At 36.6% G+C, this 12,187-nt stretch overlaps 1 protein-coding gene across 7 annotated transcripts in view; it reads right to left on the reverse strand.

Moving 5' to 3' along the window:
- The window catches only part of phactr2 (phosphatase and actin regulator 2), a 36,655-nt gene that overhangs the window by 18,722 nt on the left and 5,746 nt on the right, over positions 1-12,187 (reverse strand). Inside the window, exon 1 of one of the 7 annotated variants that reach the window (XM_089116994.1) lies at positions 9,993-10,103. The exons of 3 other annotated variants lie outside the window; for them this stretch is intronic. In XM_089116994.1, the coding sequence (XP_088973120.1) occupies positions 9,993-10,005 (13 nt within the window). In that variant the 5' untranslated portion in view covers positions 10,006-10,103. Of the gene's footprint in view, positions 1-2,823; positions 3,127-9,992; positions 10,104-12,187 lie in introns of those variants that run through there. 3 more of the 7 variants (XM_039672908.2, XM_089116993.1, XM_039672907.2) reach the window with 3 other exon arrangements.

Genomic DNA, 12,187 nt, shown 5'->3' on the forward strand with positions numbered 1-12,187 from the left:
ATCTTTGAAACACAAATGAAGATATTTTTTATGAAATCTGGGAAATTTCTGTCCCTCCATTGCACACAACTACCGATTTGCCGCTTCAAAAAGTTCATAAAGAGATCTTAATTGAGCGGTTTAGTCCAAATTGTCTGAAGAGACACAATCGCTTTATAATGATCAGCATATTGAATTTAGGCTTTTATTCACATAAACATTCATCTAATCAAACATCAGTGGTAGTAAACGGAAGGTCAAGGTCAAGGTTGCTTGACGTGCGAGAACCAATGAGGTTCATTACACAGCACGTTTGAGCTTCTGCAAGAACATATAAGGTTTGTTCTCGCACATCAAACAAGTACGGTTGAGCTTTTTATGTTCTCTGACCAATGTATATATGAATAAAAACTTAAAAAAATACTAAAATACTAAAATACAAATACTAAAAATTAAAAATAAAAGTCATATTAATCATATAAAGCAATCGTCTCTTCAGAAAATTTGTACTAAAATGCTCAAATCATTTGGATTAGTTTTACAATATATTTATGAACTTTTTGAAGTGACAAAGTAGTTGTGTGGACTGTCAATGGAGGGAAAGAAAGCTCTCAGATTTCATTAAATATCTTCATTTGGGTTCCGAAGATGAATTTGGGGGTTGGAACGACATGAGGGTGAGTAAATGGTGAGAGATCTTTGATGTTTAGGTGAACTATCCCTTTAAGAATTCAGTACCAAAAAAAGAAAACTCAAACTCCAATTCAATTTGAATATATAATATTTTAGCAAAAATATATCTGTACATTAATTTGTAGTTTTATAATCGAGCATAAAATCTGAAAATGACTAAATATTCTTCATTTATTGAAAAAAAAAAAAGGGTGAAAACAGGAAACACCTTAATTGGGGTTTTGGTGTAATTAGGAGTTTAAAATGAAACAATGGTAGCAGAGCAACTACATTATATAAAATAAAGCCTATTGAATATCACCAAAATGCTGAAAAATATGGAGAATTCTTTTAGCCATACCATTCAGATCTGTATTGTGGCAAAAATGCTGCAAATATTATGTTTTCTATTATCACATTTGAATTTGTACAGCTGTCTAAATTCCTCACTTCCTCTTTTATATAGGGAGGCCACTGAAAATGCATCAAACACGACAAATAATCATGAGGACCTGAAAACAAAAGACATCAGTAATTAAAACCTCTAAGGCTTCCAAAAGGCATGTGAGACTTAATGATTAAAGTTCATGGGAGTCATATTTTAGTGCAGCTCATATCAATATCCCAGACAGCATATTTCTAACAAAACAATCACACATTTGACTTGCCTTATGCTTCTAAAAATAAATACAAAGCAGCTGTAAAGAGCAATATGGGGGTGAAATATTCCCCTCTGCCTGAAAATGAGTTCATTGTCTCAATGCTTTTTTTAAGTCTTGCTAGTCAACAAATGAGCAGAGGACGTTTATAAAAGTGTAAAAGTTGCAGTCTATTTTTGACGTGCATAAAAGGCAACAACGAATGCTAAATCTAGCTAAATTGCTAGCAGCCTTTGAATACCACATCCCCAGTTCCTCATGACACAAGGAAAAAACAAAGCCAATTTCAGTCAACATTTTGTTCCCCTATTGACAGAGAGGAAATGCCTATGTTTTTAATAGGTTTTCCTACACAATTATTTAAAATAAAAAACAGAACTTAGCGATTTCTGGATCTAATTAATAGAGAAGCAGTCAGTGCCATTCAACCAAATCTTTGCCAAAATTATATCCAGTTTTCAAATTCAGTACAGAGGCTATATATTTCAGACCCAGTCAAAACCATTAAAATCATGATTTGGTGTCATTTAAAGCACCATATGCATGCTGTTCATGAAAACACAATAGGCTACATCTGATCAACCTTCTTTTGAGAGCTGGTAAACTGATCAATAGAAGCTTTTAGCACTGGAAATTATGGGGAAATGAAGTTAGTGGCAAATCTCGTGATTCAACACTTGGTTCAGAAAGAAGCTTATGATTACAATCACAGTGCATTGTGGAGTACTTGCTTGAATTGTAACTTGATTGCAGTGCATACTAAAACACTACTGAATGCTTATTTTTTCAAATTAACACTAACAGTCTCCAGACTCAGAGAAACTGAACATGTCACACCTTTATTAAATGCAACCAAAACCAGTAAACCTGCAATTTAGACATGGGTTTTGATAATGAATAAACTATTTACATTGTTCAATTTACTGTAAAAATAGAAATGGCAACTGGCAGGAAATTATCATAAAAATACAGTGATGTTACAAGCAGAATGTTTTGCCTCTTCTAACATAAATAAATTATAATATAATAATTCATAACATGAATTAGGAAGTACGTTTATAACAGCACATCACTTTGACAGCACATATTACGAGAACGAGAGCAAAAGCACAAAGTGAAACAATGATTTCCTGAATGCACGAGCCAGTAGCCAACATTTTTTTGTTTTTTCGTCCTCTTCAAGGGACGCAAACACCTCAATTCGCCGAAAGATGCGCGTGACAAAGTCCCACTCACTTGTTGATCGTTCGCACTACACGCGCCATGCGACAAACCAAAATCCACGCGCTTGTTTATAATGGGAGCGTTTTGGTTCGTCTCGTCGCGTACAGATCAGATTATGTCAAAGCCAATGTGCAAACACCAGACTTGAAAATGAACTTGGTTTCCCCGCGGACTCGGACTTAACTAGCTTTAAAAAGTAAAAAGTCTTCCCTCCCAGGCCGTTTTGATATAGCGGTATGGGTGAGTAAACAACGAGTCACTGAACAAGCCCTTCAGTTCATACACTTACCGCTCGTTCTCTGAGACAAGCTGGAGACAGATGTCTGGCCCATGCCGATCTTCAATGGGCCGCTAAACAATAATCATACGACGCCCCAAGAACTTGTACAACAAAGCCCACTCGATCGACATAACAGGAGACTCATTTCCCTCCTCCAACTCTGAGATCTGCTTCTTAAAAGAGCTTTTCCATAATGTGAATTCGCAAGAAACGTAATCGAGCTCCGAGTCTTCGGATTTAAATGCCTGTCATTCCTTATTTGCAGACTGTAGTTTTAGCAGTCAGAGGTCATAAGGAGGAAGTTTCAAGCCCCTCCTCGCTTCAGCCCTGCTTAAAGCATGGAAATGTATGTTGGTAAAACATGTGTGTTGACCAAAAGTGACATCATTAGAAATGACTAGTGCTTGTGTTATTTTCGACTACACTGCTTTACTGTAGGCTATAACAACATGGTTTAACTGTCAAATTACTTTTTATCGGTCTTTGAAATGATAAAGAAACAACAGATCTAAAACTAAGGGAAACTTTTACACAAACTAAAGAGAGAGTAACAATAAAGCTGTATAAAATGTGTACTAAAGATAATTCATTATTGAGGATTTCAAGCCCTGATTGTTTGAATAAAAAGTTTTATATAAAAAAGGACAAGTTTGCCTTATTGTTGAAAGTCAGTTTCTGAATTGACCTTCAGTAGCGGGGCATGTTGTCACAGTGGAACTGGCCATTAAACAGGCTGTCAAATTCTTTCAGCAAAATGTGAACAATATAAAAATATGAAAGATTGAACATTTTATGAAACAGCAAAAAAATAAATAGAGTAACATACAACAATAACACTGGCAATTGTGTTTCAAATAACAACTTATCTAAATGAAAACCACTGACAACCTGCCCCGGCTTGACTTGAATGAAAATAATAATATTAATAATATGAATGAATCATTATACAGCTGACTCTGAATGAATGTCATTGTGGTTTTATTGTTCACAATAAACCATATTTAAAGGTGTCATATAATGCCATTTTCATACAAGTTAATTTGATTCTTTAGGGTCTAAATGAAAAGTTTGTAATATCCTTTAATTAAAAAAAATTCTCATTAGTATTAGTATAAAACGTCTCCGGTTACTTTCGTAACCTCGGTTCCCTGAGAGGCAGGAAACGAGATTTTATTTTGTGTAACGTATTTGGGAACTCCTCCCTCCTCCACTTCTGCTGAAATCTTATGGGCTAATGCCAGCTGAGACAGCTGGCCAATTGCCTTTATGCACAGCTGCACTACTTCCTAAACTTAAGCCAGCTCCTTGTTTTCTGTCTGCCATTATTGGACAAATTGATTAATTCAGGTGTGCCTGACCTCAGTAGTCACGGCAACAATAATCAGACACACCTGAATTAATCAAGTTTGCCCAATAATGGCAGACAGGAAACAAGGAGCTTAAGTTCAGGAAGTAGTGCAGCTGTGCATAAAGCCCATTGACGCCAAGTATGCAAATACTGTCAAGCCCTCTGGCAGTATAAAATGCATGCGTGCAGCAATTGCATCAGAATAACGACTGAATGCTAGAAAGTTGATTGTACTGAAACTGTTGATTGAACTGTTGATGCATCTAAGCGATTGTGGTGTTCTGTTCTTGGGTGTAATAACGAACACAGCAGTCATTTTCAAGCTGTCCATCCCCGCTGGTGCAAGGGCCCACCAGCGGCTCGCTGGCGGTAGTGGGCCCAATTCCCACTGAAAACAATATTCCCTTCGAAAACAAAACTCAGCCACTGCTTCTCGGTTCAGATTTAGGAACATCAAAATGACTGCTGTGTTCGTTATTACACACCCAAGAACAGAACACCACAATCGCTTAGATGCATCAACAGTTCGCTCAGGGCGAGGATGTGTTGAAACACTGCTGTCAATCAACAATAGTGGGAGGGGCATGCGATTTAGTGACGTCACAAAAACAAACGGCTCAATTTGAGGCAGGGGAAAACCTATTAAAACAAAAACACTGGATAGATTTTTATCATTATATGATAGTTGTGTACAGGCACTGCCAACACACATTTCAGTATAATTAACTTGAAAAAGTATATGTACCATTATATGACCCCTTTAAGGTTTGAATATTTTAGTTCATCTAAACCGAGCATTAGAGAAAACACTCAAAACCAAATAGTTACTACTATACAGTCCTTTTGACAACTTCCATTTCTCCTTTACATCCCTTGAGAATAAATATGCATTTTTTTCATAATATTACAAAAGGTTTTATAGTGGCAAATGCTAACGCTGCTATAATATTTCGGTTTGCTTGTGCCCATTGCTTTGTTGCCTGCACTCCCTCCCACAATCCCCTCTTCCAAAGCAGAAATTGTGGGAGGGATTCAGAGCAGGAAGTCTTATGGAAGCAAGCCAACTCTAGAGATGTGAGCTATTGTTTTGCGCACAGCTAAGTTGAACATTCTCATCAAGTATGAGCTCCCCACCCCTTCCCCTCCTTCCTGAAGGTCCTTCTCACCACCATAACACCATGACCCCGAGTACAACAAGCTGCAAATAGTGTGATTTGTTGATGTAATCTTTGCATCACATGATTTAAATTTTGTTATTCATTTTATTTAAGAGATGAAATAGTAGGATAGAGGTTTAGCATAAAGGTCACAAATAGGGGAAACCGATAACTGCAGAGCTACTGCGTGAGTAATCCTGTCACCACTGCACAGCTAGACATAAAGCTAGTTAATCTAAAGCAGTGGTTGTCAACCAGGGAGCAGGGCCCAACTAAATTAATTGTGGTAAATGAATTTTATACATTAAACTAACCAACACCCAATGTGTTAATTCAATTAAAAAAAGGTTTGAAACAAGTAGCTTTGTCATAATCAAAGCAGAAGTATTGTGCAGAAATATCTAAGCGAATATGGAGGGGGCCTTTGAATATTCTGTTGGTCAACTCTGTGAGCCAAAAAGGTCGAGAACCTTGAGATATAAATGGGCTTTCCCTGCATAAACGTTGTTTGGTCAATAATAAGAAAGACTTTTAGCATAAATGCATACATATGTATATACACACACACTGTAGAAAATGAAAAGTACAAATCAACTTTGATTTTTAAGTCATTTCAACTTAAATTACATTAAACTGACTTAAAAAGAAATTTTGGATTTTGTATAACTTATAAAAAAGATGAAAATTGTTTAACTTATTTTGATGAGTTACTGCAATGTAAAAATATAAATGTTGTCATAACAGTGTGCCGATGCTTTGGCGATTTGACCAAATGGAGGGCCTTTGCTGGGGTTAGCAGAAGCCCTGAATGGCTGGTAAGTGGTCAGGGTGGCATGCCATTCTGATATCATGGTCTGTCTGCATCTGTTCAGTTAACACTGACAGGGAACCATCTGTACTATGATAACCGCTTTCACGCGCATCACATATTAAACACATAAGACAGAGACACACATAGACTCCAAAGAATCCACTTAAACCAAACTACTGCCAAAACAATGCAGTAATAAGGCCACAATTCATTTTAAAGTCACCATTGATTTCTCCATTGTGTTCTGCAGATGGTCATGCCACACAAACGGTTTATTTTTAGCCATAGAAGAATAACAGAAGAAAGAATATCTCAATGCTAAAGAACATCTCTGGGAAACTATTATAGAAAGCTACTGTACATTAATATGCAAAAAAAAAAAAAAAAAAAAACATAATCACCATATTCTCTAATGGATTCCTGAAATGCATCGATTATGGCCATGGCCCAGGTTTAAAAATAGAAGGACCGTATTGAGTCACCAAATCACAACACACTTCCCGGACAGTATCTCGGAGAATGCTGCCATCTATTGACCAAATGTGTGTACTCGGCACATTTGATTGAAAACTATACATCTCTGTAAACTTCTATATGAATATGTTTTCATGTATTTTGTTGCTATTTGAGATATCTCAGATTGTCAGAAATGTTTGTCACAAATTTTAATAATTAAATCTGTTAAATTAAACAAAGTGAATTCACTTACTGGCACGATTGTTAGTACACATGCACGCCATACAGATGCTCTACCAGGTCTCTTTTGAGAACACCTTAATCTGATTTCCAATGTAGTCAGATATCCCTAGAGACACAAGTCTGGACAAAAATCTGTCCATTTGCTCTAGAGTGCAGCCTGAGTAAATATGGGAAGACATTAATGGCATACAGCTACTAAGTATAAAGCGGATATGTTTGCATCCTATCAAAAAAAAAAAAAAAACATCTATGCATTAGTCTTTAATACACTACTCATTAGCTCATGGTCTACCACAAGCTTTGCCCCCTTATATTGTGAAATGTCGGCATTAGTACGATGTAATGCATGCAGAGATTTGTGACAATGCCAATAGAAATGATCACTTCATGCCTTTAGAGTTCACCCACAATCCCCTAAATGGGTGCAAGGACCGTCCGAAACTTAATTGCAGCATCACTGGAAAAGATGTAGGAAAAGCTGATCAATTATTAACAGCCAATCTCAGCACAAAATAGCAGCTAATTATTGTTTAAGTGATGCCATTTAGTTCTTTCCTTTGCTCTGATGATTTATTTATTAACTCTAAACCCAGAGAAAAGTTGTAGTGTGTTAGAAAACAAGATTATTGCACCTCATCATGGTATGCAAATACAGTATATAATAAAACCATAGAATTTAAGCTTTAAGTTGCTGAGATTTAAAGATAATTATCTCATGCATGTTTCTATATCTACAGTAAGTGCATGACACATAAGCCGTTTTATTAACCAAACATCACCTAAAAACATAAAACATTTTAGACCAAACAGATGATGTATTGCTGTAAATGTTTCTGTAGACTTCTGGCTCCTGTTGGGAGAACAACGAGGTATGGCAAACCTTGTCGATCAATACTTGACATCCTGCCTGTAAGTGTTTTTCCCCAGCACGGATGGCTTATTTGAAAATCCGGGACATTTAATAATAGTACATCCGAGGGCCAGTGGAGAGCATTAAGTTTCACTAATCAGAGAAACAAATGCGGATGATGCTCCCAAAATTAGACGAGCCAACACTGCCCATCAACATTGATAAGAGACACTAAACATAAACCCTCATTGTGTTTAATGAAGGGGGTGTAATACCTTATCGTTGTACTTTTTAAAAAAAGTAAATTACTCACATATGCGACTAAATTTTCATGCTAGGTGACTAAATAATGTGTATAAGCCATTGGCTAATACATTGTTAGAGTCACCGGTGTTTGAGTTAGAGGCAAAGTATAAGTTTTACACAGGTATTTTATTTACTCGCCTTTACTTGTCTTTAACACTGACTGAGAACTTGAGAGTTTTGAATAGAAAGAGAGGTTATTTTCTAAGCTACTAGCTACTGCATCACAATGTAGAGTTTTGCTGACCAATCTTAACAACTAGCAACAAGAATGTAGCATCTTGCTAATGTTTTTAGCTATGTCATGGAGGGGCTCTCTGCAGTCAGACATGATTCATTTATGAATTTATGTGAGTAAAAGTCTCAAATAACAGGCATTACTGAGGGAATGGGAGTAGTATTTATGTGATCTCAATATGGCTGCCCCCATGAGGAGACCCATTCATGTAAAATAAAACACCTTTTTTCTACTTAATATATACTGTTAGAGTACATCATTTTAAATATATTTTTCAAAAATACTCTTTCATTTTTCTTTATTGTATTTTATACTTCTATTGGTCTATAGTATGATATTGGAGAATGCGGAGCTCATACTCAAGGAGTAAAAAAACACCTTATTTAGTAGCCCAAACTGAGCAAAACTATTTTATACAATTGGCAGCTGCTGATATTTATATGGCCAAAAAGTAAAATAAAAATCTGATAGCTTGTAATGTAAAATCAATGAGATCTTTATGACATTATAGGAGGCTACTTACATAAAATGCATATCAGTTATAACTCAATAGTCTATATCGCCCAAAATTGTGTCTTAGTAATAAGATTGAAATGCTTATCAAAGCTCTGTAGGTGAGAGACTAACATTCTTCTTTAAAAGCCTAATGTATCATATTTGATAAACAATACACCCATATTAATATTATTTTTTTTAAAGAAATAAACAACTTTTCTGTTGATAATTTTCAAAATGATACAGTCACAGTAGGCTTTATAGAGTTAAAAATGCTTCCACATATAATGGATTTCGTAAACAGTAAGTCACATGCCTCTTTCATTTTAACAACAGGTTAAACCACATTTCCTGTCCATTTCCACTGATGCAGCAGATCCATTCAGTAACACCGTGACTAACTTTTTCAAAGCACGAATGACCTCATGTCAATTCCTGCCATCAAATAATACCCCAGCTTGTATGTAAATATGTTAAGTGACCAAGCAAAACCCCAAACCTGAAAGCTTATGCAAACCATTCCAAAACAAATATGAATTTCCTTTGCAAAATATCCAGAGGCATCGCCTCTGTAGTTTCTGTCAAAGGCATTATCACAGCGAGCCACAAACACACACACATGCACATAAGACTTTGAAATGTATTTTAGGTAGAAAAACAGAATATCAATGTCGTTACAAAAACTTCTGCTCTATTTTGATTTACATGACACCTGTGAGTAGTAATACCACAGTTCCTGTACGATTTACATAGATTCACAGGCAAGTTATTTCTGTCAGATTTCCTCTTTGCTGTCAAAAATAAATGACAGAATGAGAGACAAAACCAACTAGCAGCATTTCCATGCTACTGTATGACACACAAATACGCATTGCAAATCCAATGGAACATCATATGACACTGACCAAAAATAGGGCAGTAATACACAGCACCAGAGCTTAGCCTCTATGTGTTCATTCAATGATTAAACATCACACTAACTGGATTCCCAGAATGTGAGCCGATAATGAAAACATCAATACAATGTGAGGGATGTTAAAGAGCGTAGATTTCAACAGATCATCAATTTCACACAAGACTTCCTAACAACATGACTGCAATCTTACACTCTTCTGCAGACCAAAATATCTAGAGTAAGGAATTTTAACCTAATAAGAATGAAGCCTAATAAAAATGTTAGAAACATTATGATCTCATTTAAGCAGAGTATTGTATGTATCGACATGCACACACTGACATACACATGCTGTACAAGTGTCAAAAAGTTGAGGACTTACAGGCATGTTCCATGACTGGAAGGTTATTAAAAAAAATCGACTGCTCCAGTGAGATGGTCTTCAGTTTCCTTTCTCACTCTCTCTCTCTCTCTCTCTCTGACTCCCCCCCTCTCTCTCTCTCTCTCTCTCCTCACTTCCTGTGGTGCTCTCGCAGCCTTCTCTGCAGTGGTGCACGGCTGGAGTATGACAAACAGCCATTACCTCCATTAAAGTAAGCTGACTGAGCCAGTCTGAGCCCATCAAGTGGAACCTCCCAGTCCACTGGGGCTTTCAGCTATCGCCGTTGGCTACAGGGAATGGGGAGGAGGGGTGAGTTGATGTATCGTGAGACAGCTCTGTAGCCTTCCTTAAAATACTTGCGTCCAGCTGAAACAGACGACAGTATTATCGGCGGCGTTAAGTTGTTTTACATGTTATACATGGTGAAGCACATAAGTGAAGCGCTTGCCGGTGCATGTGATGTGCTACATTCCAAAGGAAAGTGCACCATGTCAGGGTCAGAGCAGGCCATGGCCTCGCATATGTGGGCTTGATGAACGTCAATCGTGAGTGAGAATCTGTACGAATTTCTTCCCAATCTATTTTCGTGTTGCATCCTGACATCAAGAATTGGCTGAAATTCAGAGAGGATGAATCACCGCATGAGATGTTCCTCAGTGGCTGTACGGGAAACGAGTAGGTTTTCAAAGCTCATCCTTGAAGGCTAAAGGCTCTCACATGAACCTAAACATTTTCTTGGCATTGGTCAAAGCAGCACTGCTCACGGGTTACATGACTGCACTAGTTGATATTTTATAAGTGAACAGTGAGATGTTGCCATATTTATACTGCAGAGGTGCTTCTTTAAGTGGCATTTTGGTGTCTTTGCATGATTAATGATGTTCAAAGGTGGCATATATGCATCTACGCAGCAGTACAATTGTGTACTTTGAAACTAAAGACTTGGGTGTATCAGAGCAGCATTGTTCAGTATGCATTATGTCTTTGCAAAGAATTTAGAGCAAGCATAGAGCAGCCTTAAAGGGTTAGTTCACCTAAAAATTTAAATTATGTCATTAATGACTCACCCTCATGTCGTTTCCAAGCCTGTAAGACCTCATAAATAATCATAGTTTTTGCTATTTTTGGACCAAAATCTATTTTTGATGCTTCAAAACATTCTAAATAACCCACTGATGTCACATGGACTACTTTGATGATATCTGTATTTCTTTTCTGGACAAGGACAGTATATCCTACACACAATTTCAATGGGGTGTAGAAATCTCTCGGACTAAATCTAAAGTATCTTAAATTGTGTTCTAAGATTAACGGAGGTCTTACGGGCTTGGAACGACATGAGGATGAGTCATAAATTACATAATTTTCATTTTTGGGTGAACTAACACTTTACTGTTAAAACACCTTTTCGTTTTTTTTTTTTTTTTTTTTTGCGATTAAAAACCTACTAAGTATTCCATGGATTAATGCTTTGTTTAATAGAGCGTATTTGAATTTAAGATGAATAATGTTATTGCTTAACAGAGATGGAAACTCGAGTCTGCGACTTGACTTGGACTCGTGAACAACTGACTCTACTTGACTTGGAGACAGACTTTTTTTGGTATCACATTCTTTCTTTATTACCCTACATGACACTATGAAACAACAACACTTTCCTATTCATTATTAATTCATTCATTCTTTATCAAAATATGCTGCAGCAAACACACCAAGCCAGCGTTACTTTATACACACGTGATGCATCGCAACGCACGCATATTTATCACCCATTGGGAAAGTGGTTATATAAATGAACAACAAACAGTAAAAATATAGCCACATTTTTCCTATTTTGATAATCTTAATCCAAAGGTGAGCAGTGGTGTTCCACACAATCAAAGACTTGCTTGCTGTCCATTTTTTAAAGTACACATTTCCATGACCTTTCCCCTGACCCAAAGTATTTGCTACCATGTGAATATATTCAAATTTACCAATTATTCAAAATTAATCTGTTCGACTCATTTCCACAGATTGGTTTATTGAGTCAGGATGTGTTTTTATATCGGCTAATCCCACAGACAGAAATATTGTTCTTTATGTTTGTTTACTGTAACGCTTATTTATGCATGGGTTTTTTTACTGCCGGCACTTACTGAAAGACCACATTACCCATCATGCAACAGACAACTGCAACAGACTACATTCAGTTT

This window comes from Pimephales promelas, chromosome 11 (assembly GCF_988280905.1).
Source record: "Pimephales promelas chromosome 11, fPimPro1.hap1.1, whole genome shotgun sequence".
Taxonomy (NCBI): Eukaryota; Metazoa; Chordata; class Actinopteri; order Cypriniformes; family Leuciscidae; genus Pimephales; species Pimephales promelas.